This window comes from Mytilus trossulus, chromosome 2 (assembly GCF_036588685.1).
Source record: "Mytilus trossulus isolate FHL-02 chromosome 2, PNRI_Mtr1.1.1.hap1, whole genome shotgun sequence".
Lineage (NCBI taxonomy): Eukaryota > Metazoa > Mollusca > Bivalvia > Mytilida > Mytilidae > Mytilus > Mytilus trossulus.
The window spans coordinates 34,814,008-34,828,449 of record NC_086374.1 but is presented as its reverse complement, the minus strand read 5'-3'; the positions used below and the strand labels follow the sequence as shown (position 1 = coordinate 34,828,449).

The window sequence follows — 14,442 nt, the reverse complement described above, 5'->3', positions numbered from 1 at the left end:
TATACCATACCGTACGGTAGTTAACGTCATAACCGCCATATAAATCAAACATAACAGAAGATTGTACGCTCCTGTTTCATGTCTTCCTAGATAGAAAAGGAGTCTATTTGTTTTTCATTTTACCGCATATGACTTGTAAAAACATGGTCACACTTACCAAAAAACACTATAACATACAGTGTAAAAGGTCTGGAAAAGGTTATATATACAAATATTCCAATGATATATATAATACTAATAGTTCTCGACAGGCATAACCTTACATAGAGGCGGATCAACTTGGGACTCCCCTTTTAGGACGATCAATGCATTTAAATGGGGATATGTGGTTGAACTCCCCTTATCCTGGGTTTGAAACCTCCTTTTGAAAAAGGCTGGACCCCCCTGCTTACACCAACGCTGATTTCAAACCAGTCTTATAATTTTCAATAAAAATGAACACCACATTATTGTAGCACCCGAAGTGTTTGTTTTAAAAACAACCAACAAACTCCATCCATATGCACAAAGGCATCGATCTACGTGGATCTAACGACTGCTACACATATCAATTCTTATGATCACATAATAAAACTTACTACCTTCAAATGCAGTCCTTTTCTCTACAGTGAACATTTTTAGACTACAGTACACTAACAGTTGACACCAACTGTTCTATGCAATATAGCAGTATTTAAAGCATTAATTAGCAGTTATGCAAATATGTTTAACCGCATGTTCATGTTTTGTATTTATTTTTGTTGATATTCATTTAAAGTTATTGGAAAGTGGGTCACTTTATCTTAATCTTTCCCGTAAAGGGCAATATCAAAATAAACCCACTATAGATACCAGGATTATTTTTTTTTTGTATAGCAGACGCGCGTTTCGTTTATAAAAGACTCATTAGTGATGCTCAAATAAAAAAAATTAAAAGGTCAAATAACGAATGAAGTTGAAGAGCATTGATGACTTCAGCTTCCGAAAGTGAAAAAAAATGAGCTAATAATGACACATGATCACCACGCCAGGTGATTTCTATTTGAGATTAATGATAAAGTACTCATATATACTAAGAATAAGATAACATCTTTCATCGAGTATTTATTGAATGATTTATTTCTTTCCCAAACCAAATTGTCCATTAGCATTAAATTTTGTGGTGATGAATTCATGGCCATGGTCGCCCTAAAAAATATGAAAGGATTAGTTGTAAATTAAAAAAGTGCATCAATACAGAAAAGCTGAAAAATGAAATACGACAATGGTCTTTATATGTGTATAAATGTGTACATGCATGAGTGAACATCAGAGGTTCGACTCCAAAGTTTTGCCCTATGTTTTTTTTTATATTATTGAATATTCAGACTAAGGATTGGAGAAGTGGGTATTTTTTATTGTACTAACAAGTTTTCAAAAACAACAGACGAATTGCGGCTCCATCAAAGAATTGTTTTGTTTGTTCATAGACAGTACATAACGCATGGTACTTGGCGGCTCCACACGTAACATCGGTATTTAAGTCCCCATTCTTACAGTACCCTGACAAATTCTTTAGCTGATGTTCAAGGATAAACTTGAAGACAAGATTAAAATTACACGATTTATTGGGAAATCCTTATGTTATCGACCATAAAGTTAGATAACGATATACATTTAACCACAAAACTTGCAAAATAAACGTTGTATACTTACTATTGAAGTTGAATATACATTTATATAAAACTTACATGTGTTCCAGGACAGTGGAAATCTTGATCTAAATGCCAAGAAAGCTGTTTAGACCCTGGTGCCTCAAACTAAAAAAACAAATTTCATTTATATGAATAAAAATTAATATATTAAGATTAGATGTATGTTTCACAAGAATATGAAATTTGCCGTAGAAATCTAAAAAAAAATGCACGTGCTTCCCATGACAACGTCACAATAATGCATAGAAAAGCAGATCCTGCTCCACGTGTTGCTCATGTTATTACGAACCCGGTAAATACTCTAATTCGGTAGGTCGTATTCGTGAAAAGGGGACAAGATTATAGAAACGACACATTCGATATCATCTTAGAAACAGATATGCCGTAACGGTAAACCAACTTTTGATGGTATCCGTAAAAATTAAATAAGGATGATTTCAACTTTACCGTTTGGAACTCTTGATTTAATAGTTCCTTGTGAGTCTCCATCAAGGAAATCATGATAGGAAATACAAGCCCGGGCATATCGTATCAGCTGAACGATATATACTCCGTATACAGACTCCGTATACAGGGGCTGCTGGAATGTTGCTATATAAGAAATATAAAAGGGGGACTAGCTGTTAAACTCATGTTCACCGATTTAAATCAAATTATCATAGGCAACAGTATTATACCGCTGTTCGAAATTCATAAATCGATTGAGAAAAAACTTAAACTGAGGGAAACGCATTAAATATAAGAGAGGGACTTACGACACAATAGAAACACTTCATTAAAATGTAATACACACAAAAACGAACTATTATATAACAATATAACAATTATATAACAATGGTCATTTTCCTGCTTGGTACAGGACATTTTCCGAAAAAAATGATGGGTTGAACCTTGTTTTGTAAAGCATTTATCCAAACTATTATAAGTCTTAAATAAGCATTTAACACGGGCATGAAAATACGTAGCTTCGTTTCGTGTATATTTTAGTCTAGATACCATCTAAGTAACTATCGAGTTGATCTCTAAAGTCATCCACCAACCATATAAGCGATGTAAACATAAATATAGATAGAAATAGATTATAAGCAAACTCGTGTTGTTCCATTTTACTAGGGCTATTTAATATCATATTATAGATGAAATATATGTTTATCATCGTTTTTACCTGTATAAGAATGATTTTTGTGTATCAAATTAGTTACTAGTAATCAAATGATTTCCTTTTGCTTCACTTTCAATGTTGACATTCTTTTCTTTCAAATAACTTTACACATACAATTCACGTGTTATCCATCTCAAGATAAGGGGTTTAATTGAAGGTCACATGAATACGGAAACAATGAGAACGAATTATTCACTTGCAAGTGAATAATTCATAATAAATGTTTTTTGGGCTTATTTTGACAAAATGGAACAATGCTGGCTGCTTAAAGCGAGTTATTATTTCTTTATTTGCATTTCATCAATGATTGAATAAAAATAAAAAAAATCTTAAGTTTCGTAGCTAGTGCCCAATTGAATATGGTTGTTATTTTAAATGAAGTAACAAACCATTATATCACGACAAAAAATTGATATTCATGGCACGGACTTTTAAAGAAGGAGGACTAATATATACTTCATATATATGAAAGTTTATCACAAGTGTGAAATAATAGGAGAAAGCTTTATTGTTAGTTTACTAGATAAAATACTTACCATGTTATTCCATAAAGACAAAGCAGCAGCTCCATGACCCTTCTCGTTAAAATGGAAACAGTCAGGTGAGAAATAACTCAGATCTACCATATTTGTACCGGACTAAAAATTAGAATATATGATGAGTTGTTAATAAAGAAAAACACAAAAATATAACACAAAAAAAAACTTAATGTGAGCGGTTGGTTGAAATATTTTTCAAATAAAAATATTAAGAATACCCATTTCAAATAATTTTTAGAATTTAGTACCTCTGCTTTAAAAGTAAAAGTACTTATATAATTAATGATTGAGGAACCACAATAACCAGTGTACTTACATGAGTAGGTGGTCTAGTATTTGTAAAGAGGAACCACAATAACCAGTGTACTTACATGAGTGGGTGGTCTAGTATTTGTAAAGAGGAACCACAATAACCAGTGTACTTACATGAGTGGGTGGTCTAGTATTTGTAAAGAATGGTTGAAGGACAGCTGTAAAGTCAGACCTGGTGTCGTATCTACCACTGTCGATCAGTGCCTTCGTCTGGTCCTGATAATCCCGGGTGAACCCATCTAATAAAGCAGCATTACCTTTGTCCTTTCCACATGGACATACAAAACTGGAATACAATTATTTATCTTCATTGTAAAAGAAAATACTGACTCTTGTGTATTAGTTCTAAATAGGTTTTTATGATTTATTACATGTATTTATGTATAAATATCAGTGATAACTATGTGCTGGATAATTGTAAGTTCATGAATTCTATGGAAAACGATGACATGTGGCTAAAATTCCGTGCATATTCTCGACAATAACACATTAACAATTATCCAACTTAGATGGTACGCAAAATTTAAGACTTGAACGTGAGGGAAAAGGATAGGGACAAACACATTTATATTGCAACTTACCGACCAATGAGCTTATGAAAAGTGTATTGAAAGAGTTCTGTATAAATGTGCAGAGAGATCATTATCATAGATTAAAAACGTCATATATTCGACTGCACGTGGCTATGAATATATGCATGACTCGGCATAACAAGACGGACACCCCTTTTGCGAATATTTATCTAATACGAAGTGCATTATGATGATCAGCGCCAAATTTTAAACCTTTTCTAAGAATTGGAAAAAAAAATTATTATGCATATTGATAGATAATATTTTTTAAAAAATTATTGAAAATTTGCCGTTTTCTTTCGAAAATCTACAACGAAATTAGATTGTTTAGCTCATTAGACAACCACAATAGAAATTCCAATCCTCTGTTACAATGATTAGATACAGATTTATTTTTCAGGGGATACATAAAAAGTGATGCCTTCTCTTATATTGATGTTTGTTATGATATTGTTCACACAGTTTAGTGTGATCATTATTTTTAAAGTAGTGGCAATAAGGCCCAAATATTACAAGAGATAAAAAAGCTATCATACATATTCTTTGATTTGTCCGAACTAGACAATGGTTCAAGGTATTCAGAAATTAATTTTTAAAAATCACATTGATCGAGTTACCATAGCAATAAACCATGACAAAATTTGTACATAAATATTCTAGATGTTTTTCATCAAATTTTAAGTATGATTCGGAAAAGTGAGTGCGCATCCAAGAAACAACTTTATATTTGGCGAGATTGTTCTTACAGTCATAATAAAGCTTTTCTTAAATTATTTTGTTGTTTCGTAGGATGTTTTCACAATGAAAATAACGATAAAACTGCCTAAATTCTGTACTTTTCATGGTTTTAGAGAAAACGGTACATACTATGACGTGATCGTGACGTCATTTGATAGAAATATTTATGTTTTTCATCTATATTTTTTTACCCTATGCATTTCCTAAAATTTGAAATGATGGCCCAACAATTTATTTTCTTGTGCCAAAACCGGGCCTTAGTGCAATTAGACCTTTGTTAAAAGAATATTATATCCTCACCTATGTACTAAATTACACAGAAATCCGCCGTTCATTGCAGCAATTGGTGCAATATCAAAGATCTGCACTACATTAACAAGAACTTTTGGAACTTGAGCATGTAGTATATCCAGAGCTTGTTTGATGTTATTGGCATAATTGGCACCGCTGTACTTGATCTGTTCATGTATGTATATATATATGTATATAAAAAAGCATGAAAATAGATATAGTGTACTAACACATGTTCACACTTCTCTATAACACAAATGTTGTTAGACGAGAGAATCAGGCAATATTGGGTCAAATACAATAATGACTTGTTTATTTGTTCCGTAGTTTTCCTGTCATGGTTGATGTGATTTAGTTTTTAACCCAGATTTGTTTTCAGTCTCTCAATCTATTTATGACTTTTGAACAGCGGTATGTTACTGTTGCCTTTTTTTTTCTTTCCAGAACTTATGGATACCTATGTTTCCTCGAAAAACTAAATATATAACCTGTAATGTTTGTTTTTCCTATATTTCCTAAAAACATTTATATGGGTTTGAGTATGATTGTGACCTCTATACTCGGGAATTTATCAGTTTAGTTCTAGAGCTCTCTAACAAATCTAATTATGATTCAGATTCTGTGTTTTCTACAAGCATAGCTTGAACAAAAAATGTGTATTCTAATCAGATTTACGGTCTTACACGATCGTTACAAGCATCACACAGGTCATTTCCACCAACAAAAAGTGTGACAAGCTTCCAATCGTCATTATATCGCACATTTGCATCAGACTTTAGACTGTTTACCAACATAGCAGCTTGTTCTGGCATATTGCTGAAACACAAAGACTTTTACATTTATATGTGTGCTTATGTTGTTTTTTTATCTATTATATCAAATGAACATATCATTATCAAGTCACGTTAGGAACATATACATTGATTAAATATTGTTAATTATCATGTTCCTAGGACACGGTTACATATATCAAAATTTCTTGCAAAATAACGCTACTGTTACTGTAACATGTCTGTCATCATCAGGCGAGATGTAATATAATACAGAAAGAACATAGAGAGCTCTAGAATTAGATTTGAAACTAGTTAAATATAATGCCTTAAGTAATTCAAAGCCAACATTTTAAAATGTAATCATAAAAATCAGTAGAAGAATGTCTTTTCAACCATTTTTTATTTATTTTGCCACATATTGATAAATAGTATAACTAGGCTATTGTTTGTGAATGGTTGTGTCTTGTATTTTTTGCGGGTTGATAAATTTTAATTCACTTATCTTTATTTTCTTTTATAGTTCTATTTTTGCAATTTCACACAATAATTATCATGTTTTAAGAAGTTTTGTTTATCCCCACAACCTTACTAAGAAGTATCCCCAGGGTCGGCTTTGTTAAGTCTAGAACCAGCGCTCCCACGGCCTCCTGTTCCGGTGGAATATCCATACAAAAATTGACCAAATTTCTTTAATATATCTGTAAATAAATATGTGTTGTTGTTAACTTGACTATTTGATTGAATAGGAAAAGGAAAAATGATCGGTGAGCATTTATTGTCCTCCTCCTGTTTCCCACCCCATAAAATATTAACTCAGATGACGTCTTAGTTGTCACGTGTTCTGTACATGTTCAACAACTCCCATCGAATTCAAGATCCTCGTTTATAGTTTTCTTTAATTTAAATATTCTAATGCGTTTTACAGTACAGAGGTTTGTGATAATGACCGAGTTTGTAATATCCCTCCAAGTTGATATTTTTCAAATGAAGTTTATGAGAAATATTGCCATCGTGACGTACTAGTAACACAAAAAGGGCAATGCATCGATCATGATTGTTAACGTTAGATTTCGTGAGAGTAAGTTGTAAGCGGATTAATTAAGTGAATATATTAAGAAAGAAGTGTTTCCTTGCAGATAAATTGTTATTTTAATGATCAGTAGGTATTTTGGAAATATTTACCTCGACGGCGGTGCTCAGTTAAGCCATAAAATAGTGGAACGAATTTGCAAAGTAAAGGCGCTGTATAATATACTTTGTTTCCAAAGTCAACATTAATATCATCAAGGAAAATACTGTGGCCTTAACCAATTGATGTTTTTTTCTAATAAATGTAATTTCATCATTTTATTTTCCACGCACGATACGTTTAAGCGAGATATGAAAATACCGTCCGTCCGTCTTTCCATGCAGCCATTCATATGATCTTGTAAACGCCATTACATGTATAATTCTTGACAGATTTTTGTAAAATTTATAAAATAGTTTACACAAGCAGTCATGAAGATATTCGAAATTAAATTTCAAACACCCATTTTTGTAGTTAGTTATGTCTCTTGGAAATTATATCGAAGATTGCATTGTAACGGTTTTCAAGTCTACATTTCTCGTGTGTGTGTTATGAAATCTTTATTGAAGGTTTATTATAGCAATGTCAAGTTGGAGTATCAGCGCTGTCAATTATTTCAGTAACAAGAAATTATGTCTCCTAGAAATGTTATTAATATAGAAAAATTGTAAAAAAAAAATGTAAGTAAACTCATCATTGATACTAGGATTAAAATAGCGATCTCCGAAATGTACAATTACTTTCAGATTTTATGAAAATTGTTAAACTCGAGATATACATGTACCGCTGAAATAAGTGTACCATAGCGTAACGGTACGCTTAATTTGAAATATCTAAATTTCAGTTTTAGCTCGCTTGCTTGACTGTACTTACTTGGCATCGTTAATACAGGACTATCTAATGACCCATCTCCTCCAATGCTGTGAACAAAATGGAAATTAAGAAGTTAAGTACTTGTATTTTTCTTTTAAATCTAATGCAATATATTCTCATTTTAAAACAAGGCATAATATGCTTCAAACGCTGGATAACTAGATGCGTGACGCTGATATATATAGCGAGGTGATTACGCTTCTTTACTGTATGCTTTTTTCGTTAGGTTACTTGTCTTTTATGAAAGGTAGGAGAAAATAATGATAAATTTATCGAATAGAGTTATGTCTCTTTGGTCTCAAATCGTTTGTTACAAATCCATTAAAACAAATTAGAAGCGAAGGTGGTCAGCAAATATTGGGGTGGGGTTAAATACTGAAAATTTATAATATACATTATGACTGAAAGTAGAAACCCCCTTTCAATTTATGAAATAACTAGGCCATAACCATTTGCGGGTATATTTGCACAAAGGTGCGATAATCAGTCACTGCGCTTGGCTTTTTACTGATTCTAAGAAAGACTTGCTATAATTTCTGAGAAAATGAAAAAATAAATGAAACTGCATATAAATATTCAGTATCCATTAGTGTTGTGTGAATAAAACAGATTCCACCGGACCTTTTCGTGATTGTTTGTTGAACAATTGACAAATAGTTCATGCATTTTTAAGAGATTAACAATGACCAATTATACAATAGTCATGTTTTTCAAAGTGGTTTGACCGAGATGACTTGTGAAAACTTTTGACTGCCACCGTAAATAAGCCTGTGTTGTTGATTCAAAATTTTTAGGTAGTGAAGTGTAAAAATACAACAAATGCATTACCACCATGAATGTCCTCTATATTCTACCAAATCCCCGAGAATGTTGGTTGCTAGGATACCATTTCCGGCCTATAGAAATAATAATAACAGCAAATATGATTCAACGAATACCTAAGTACACGTTAAGAATACTATAAATTGAAGTTACCTGAGAGAAAGTATCTATTTTTTATAATTGTTTCTTGATAGCGTCATACTTATAATTATCCCTCAAGGCTCGTAATTCCTGCATTTTTTAAGCATTATTCTTTATTGTGAATATTAAAATAAAAATGTTTGTAAACCATCGGTAAAGTGACTCGTCTTTGGACTAGGCTTTATCAAAAATGTTTGATATTATATAAGAATGTCTTATCAAGTCCTGTTTATCTTGTTATTTCACGAACAGAAATGGAAATCTTACCGTTAAAGAATCTCCCAAGGCTGCAACTACTCTAATGTCACCAGGATGGAGTTCATGTACTATAAATGAGAAAATATATGGTATACACATAACATTACTCCCAAAACATTGGTAAATAATAACATTTAATAACATATTCACAATAGATATTATTGTTAGCGAAATGAAAACGATCCTTTTTACTAAACCATAATCTTACAGTGTCCTTTGTGACCTAATTATATAAAACATCCATAAATATATGTTCAAGTCTTATGGACAATTTTTCACTAAGGGTGACACTATTTAATAGTTTGCAAAGAAGACACAATTTCATGGGACACGTTTTTGACTTACATATACTCTTTTCAAGATAGTGAACAGTTGTCAAAAATTTGACATTGGGCTTCTCATATTGTTTAAATCAGTACGAAGTGTTTTCGATTTTATTCACAAAGTTCATTGTGACACTAACCGTTTGTTGCATGGTGTCCATTGTGTGCATGGCTTAAATGACAGTTGAATGGTGGCATAGGGTATTTTGCTCGGGTTTTACTCTACAATGACAAAAGCTTGGGTCAGAGTTATTGAAATGCATTTCTTAACAAATATAACAAACTATACATGTTCAGTGAAAATAAGGTTATAGGTAAAAAGTTATAACTCATTATGTACATTGAACTTACTAGAATGATCTAGAATACCAATCTAAACAACAGCGTTTCGACAATAAATACAAATAAATGGTTACCAAAACCATGAACGTTGTACAATTGTCCAAGTTATTGGACATTGTTTTAGGTTCTAAGAAGTTGTTTTGAACAAAGGGTTTTCGATTGAACACTTTTAAACAGAAGTTAAAACATGACTTGACAAACGAATTTACGTAGTAAGTATTTTCCTCTTTGCTTTGAAACAATTTTTGTATTCATTTCCGTTACTTTCAAACATTATAGCATCTATTTTTGTTGTTTCTATACATTTTTGTGCATTTGCTTTCATGGTTTTCAATCAATTGTGTATCTATTTTCGTTGCATGTTAACATTTAAGTATTAATTTGGTAATTTTTTACCTTCTTAAAATCATCATGTCTAAGTTATTGTAACACAATGTTTTCAAAATACAAAAGGATTTACAATTTCTACTTTTCAATTATGTATGTCCAACAATCGTCGTGACCAAAAGCTGTGTGATTTAGTTTTTTGTGAAGAGTAATCTCATTGGCAAACATGCCAGATCTTCATTTTAAATGATTTTTTTCTTTGGAAAGCTTACCACTCCTGGCCATGTTTTCAAATGTTCTCTCCACATCTCCATAAGGGTACTGTTGTTTGGCAGAGTTTCATTGAAAAACTCAACATATCTATTCCAAAATGTATCATTGCCTGCAAAACATAATTCAGTTTTTAAGTTTTATAATGATTTTGTTTTTATTGAGATGAACTCCATTTTATTGAAAAACTAGTCGAATGGTTCAAGGTAGACATTCAAAGTCAATAGTTCGACAATAATCTGACGTTAGAATAATGAAAAGAGATCGAAACGACTGATAAGTCAAGAAAACACTACAAAGAAAACTAAAGATTGTGCAACACGAACTGCATTGAAAACTTTAAGGGTGTCTCATATGTTATAAAGAGTAAGCAGACTAGACTCCATCAAAGCATTCGCCGTGTTGATGAGTTATGTCACAATCGAGTAAACAGCAGACGGTGTTGTGGTATATTATTTATTTATTGTGGTACCGACAATTCCATTCGTGGTCATCTGTGACACATGTATCTAGCAACGGTCAATGAGTTAACTCCGTAAAATTTTGGAAGGGATGATTTCTATTTTTCCACTTGGAATCCTTAGTTTAATAACGTCCTTGTAAGCAGTTACATGTATCAAGGGAATATTGATATGAAACGCAAGTTCAGAATACCACATCAACTGAGAGGTTTATACTGTATATGCAATCGCCGCTGGAATGCTGGTATTTAAAAATGAAAATTTCACAATTTGAAAGCTGATATCATTCCTTTAGTCAATTTCTAGATGTAAATAGAAATATGAGGCAGACCATGTATTGAAGTATTTTAATGTAATACTTCAATTGGCAGACATAACTGTTTATTGGGTATTTTTTATTTCAAGTTCTGCATTATAGTTGCGTTCAACATAGTCACCGAACTTTGAAGTATTTAGTGAAAACACATCATCATTCATTTTTATTGATACGGACTGCAGCTTTATTAATATACTTAATCATTGCATATGTTTTTATTCATGTGCACTGCATTCTATTGATATACACTGTATTTATTTACTAATATACCCTACTTTTTATGGTATGCTCAGCACTTTATTGACAAACACTGCATTTTTAATGACAAGCACTGCATTTTAACTGATATGAACTTCCTCTTTTATTGATATGCACTGCTTTTTTTTTATTGATACGTACTACGTATTTATCGATATGCACAGCACTTTTCTGGATATGTAGTTGCATTTTCATTGATATGCATATCACTTTTATTTATTTGCACTGTATTTTTATTGATATATACAGAACGTTTATTGATAAACACAGAACTTTTATTGATCTGCACTGCATTCTTGTATTAATATACACTGCATTTGAACTGACATGCACTGGATTTTTAATTGATACGCACTGCTTTTCTTTTATTCATATGCACTACGTTATTTTATTTGCACTGCATTTTTTTCGATATGCACTGCTTTTTGTATTGATATGCACTGACTTTTGACTGATATGCACTGCGTTTTTATTGATATGCATATCATTTTTGTTGTTGTCAACTTAATTTACTGACATTCAATGCACTTTTATTGACATGCAAGTCTTTTGCATTAATATGCACTTCATTGTCCTAACATGCATCTAATTTTCATTTCACTGTATTTAATACTTATTGATGCAAGTGCGTTTATATTTATATGTAGTTCTACTGCGTTGTTTTGAGGATTTGTTTTATTAATTATGCATTTTTCTTTATATACCAAATTTTTATAAACACAGCATTTTATTGAAAGTACATGAATCTGTACTTCCGTATTTCAGTACGGTATACATTGCAACCTAAATCTATAACACGATCAATTGTTGTCACTATATACGTATATTAACATGAAACGGCCTTTTTGATAAAAAAAAACTTAATAAAAAGAAGTCTAGTCTAGCATGATTAAATCAATATCCTAAACTATAACTTCAAATAGACAATTATCCTTAAAGGGTGTGCTAGTTCCACATGTTTTGTCAATCAATATTTACTTACAACCGATAGACAAATATACTTAACATATTTCCAATCCTGTAGAACCTTGCAGACAATTTGTAATTTCAAATTTAATCTAATTTTTAAAATATATATCAGCAGATATGATTAAAGCAACTTTAGAAAAAGCAAATTTATATCAACCGTAAATACGTTACTCTCTTGAAAATTAATATACTGTAAACTCAGAAATTAGTGCGTGCATTTATTTCGATTTCAGGAAAAGCTGTAAACAAATATATGTATCAGATATAAGAATTCGAGTTCTTATCATTGTGATACTCTATTATGCAATATTTTCATTGATACAGACCTCGCCATAATTTCTGAGTTTACAGAAATAATACTGTTTGTTTTCAAAAAGTAACGGTAAACATAATATAATAAAAGCCAAAACTTTTTAAATTTTAAGATATCAAATAAAAAGTGTTTCCTTATTTGACAAAATTTGTGAAAAAAACCCACATAAGTACACATACCATTACAGCTAGCTATACACGCCAAGAAAACTAATGCAACAAAACGACCCATTATGTCGACGGAGAACTGAGAACTGAGGTTGAAGCGGACTTATCTTAATCGTGACATTCCATGGGTTAAAAATATGTCCCAGTTCAAGGAACTGTCAATTTATAAATGTATTTCGGTCAATTCTCCAGGCTTATCAATAAGTTCACAACACGACCTTAATTATCATTGTACTCTGGCTTGACTTTAAACTGGTTTCAGTCATTTCTTTCGCAAAAAAACAATTTGTTTTTGGCAAACTTTTGAATTATGTTAACATTTCTTTGGGAAATTTTCCAATCGATTTTGTAAAGAAGTCCCCAATGATATTGGATAATTCTTTATTGTACCAATTGTAAAATTGGCAAAGGTTTGGGTTTGACCTTTTTTAAAAGAGGAAATGACAATGTCTGCTTAATTTATCACCAGTGTCATTAAAAGCCTTTTCATCTTATAGATACTAAAATTTTCATTAATAAAGCTTCGTGAATGTTATTTGAGACTGTTATATCACACTATCGTATTTTTGAAAGCATGTAAACTAACCATATTATACTTTCTTAACGATTGTTAAAAAAATAATTTAATATTCTAACAAATTTTAAGACAGTTTATTGTCGTAAATAGTAAAATTTAAATGAAAAGGATTTATAAATGAATGATATTTTGCTTTTGGTGTTTTTCAGTTCAATCTTTTATATGTATAAAAATATCTTTAAAAAATTGCTATTATAATGAATGATCGTCCACTGTTTTTATGTTTTTGTTATATGTATTTCTATTTGTATCCATTAGATGAGTTAAGGTGGTATGGGAGTCTAAAAAAAATGAAAGAATTTGTTCATACTTTGCCAAAACGTAGTATCTGTTGAAAAATATAATACAAATGATAGGTCACCGTGCATTTTCTCAAGCTACAGGACGTGACAAAATGACACATTTTGTATGGATTATACAGGAAAAAACACCATTTTGGGATTAGAAACTAAACAAAATGATAGAATTGTTAAATACGTAAAGAAAAGATAGCTTTCAGACAATTCTTTGAGAATATCAAAAGAAAAGATAGGGTCACCGTACGTTTTTCCTGGCGAAAATACAAAATAGGAAAATTCCATGTAGATTCCTTTAGAAAATGCACTGATTTAGAGTTACCTCCCCTTAAAATGCCATTTTTTTAATTTTTTTTCAAACAACCAAAACTAATCAACATTTGCAAAAATATTAATATTCACAAGTTATATTCTTATAAATTGGTTCTTTTAAATGAAAATTCATATTAAATAATTGCATTCCTGCATCAAATTTTGCTGACTTGATAGAAAATCTGGACCTTTGGTTCACTGTTCACTTTTTACAATCCAAGATGGAGAAAGACACCCATACCACCTTAAGTATTTTTCTACTGATTTTTATAGTTCGTTTTTATGTTG

The 14,442-nt window shown here is 31.3% G+C and overlaps 1 protein-coding gene across 1 annotated transcript; it reads right to left on the bottom strand.

The window, feature by feature from the left end:
- Positions 1 to 1,068: 1,068 nt before the first annotated feature.
- Positions 1,069 to 13,107, bottom strand: LOC134705069 (phospholipase B1, membrane-associated-like). The gene is made up of 13 exons (XM_063563836.1): positions 12,982 to 13,107; positions 10,488 to 10,597; positions 9,687 to 9,768; positions 9,233 to 9,291; positions 8,831 to 8,898; positions 8,003 to 8,049; positions 6,650 to 6,758; positions 5,971 to 6,103; positions 5,297 to 5,454; positions 3,801 to 3,972; positions 3,372 to 3,473; positions 1,710 to 1,778; positions 1,069 to 1,167 (listed from the first exon to the last, which is right to left on the bottom strand). Exons 1-13 carry the CDS (start codon positions 13,031 to 13,033, stop codon positions 1,096 to 1,098), a joined length of 1,233 nt encoding a protein of 410 aa, XP_063419906.1. The 5' UTR covers positions 13,034 to 13,107; the 3' UTR covers positions 1,069 to 1,095.
- Between the last annotated feature and the right edge of the window lie 1,335 nt (positions 13,108 to 14,442).

Excerpts from the sequence above, each read along its gene's own strand:
- LOC134705069 (XM_063563836.1), bottom strand. The coding sequence starts at position 13,033 with ATGGGTCGTTTTGTTGCATTAGTTTTCTTGGCGTGTATAGCTAGCTGT. Across the intron at positions 3,973-5,296 it reads CTGTGTAATTTAGTACATAG|TTTTGTATGTCCATGTGGAA; the intron begins GTGAGGATATAA and ends ATTGTATTCCAG. Across the intron at positions 1,168-1,709 it reads TCCACTGTCCTGGAACACAT|GGCGACCATGGCCATGAATT; the intron begins GTAAGTTTTATA and ends CATATTTTTTAG.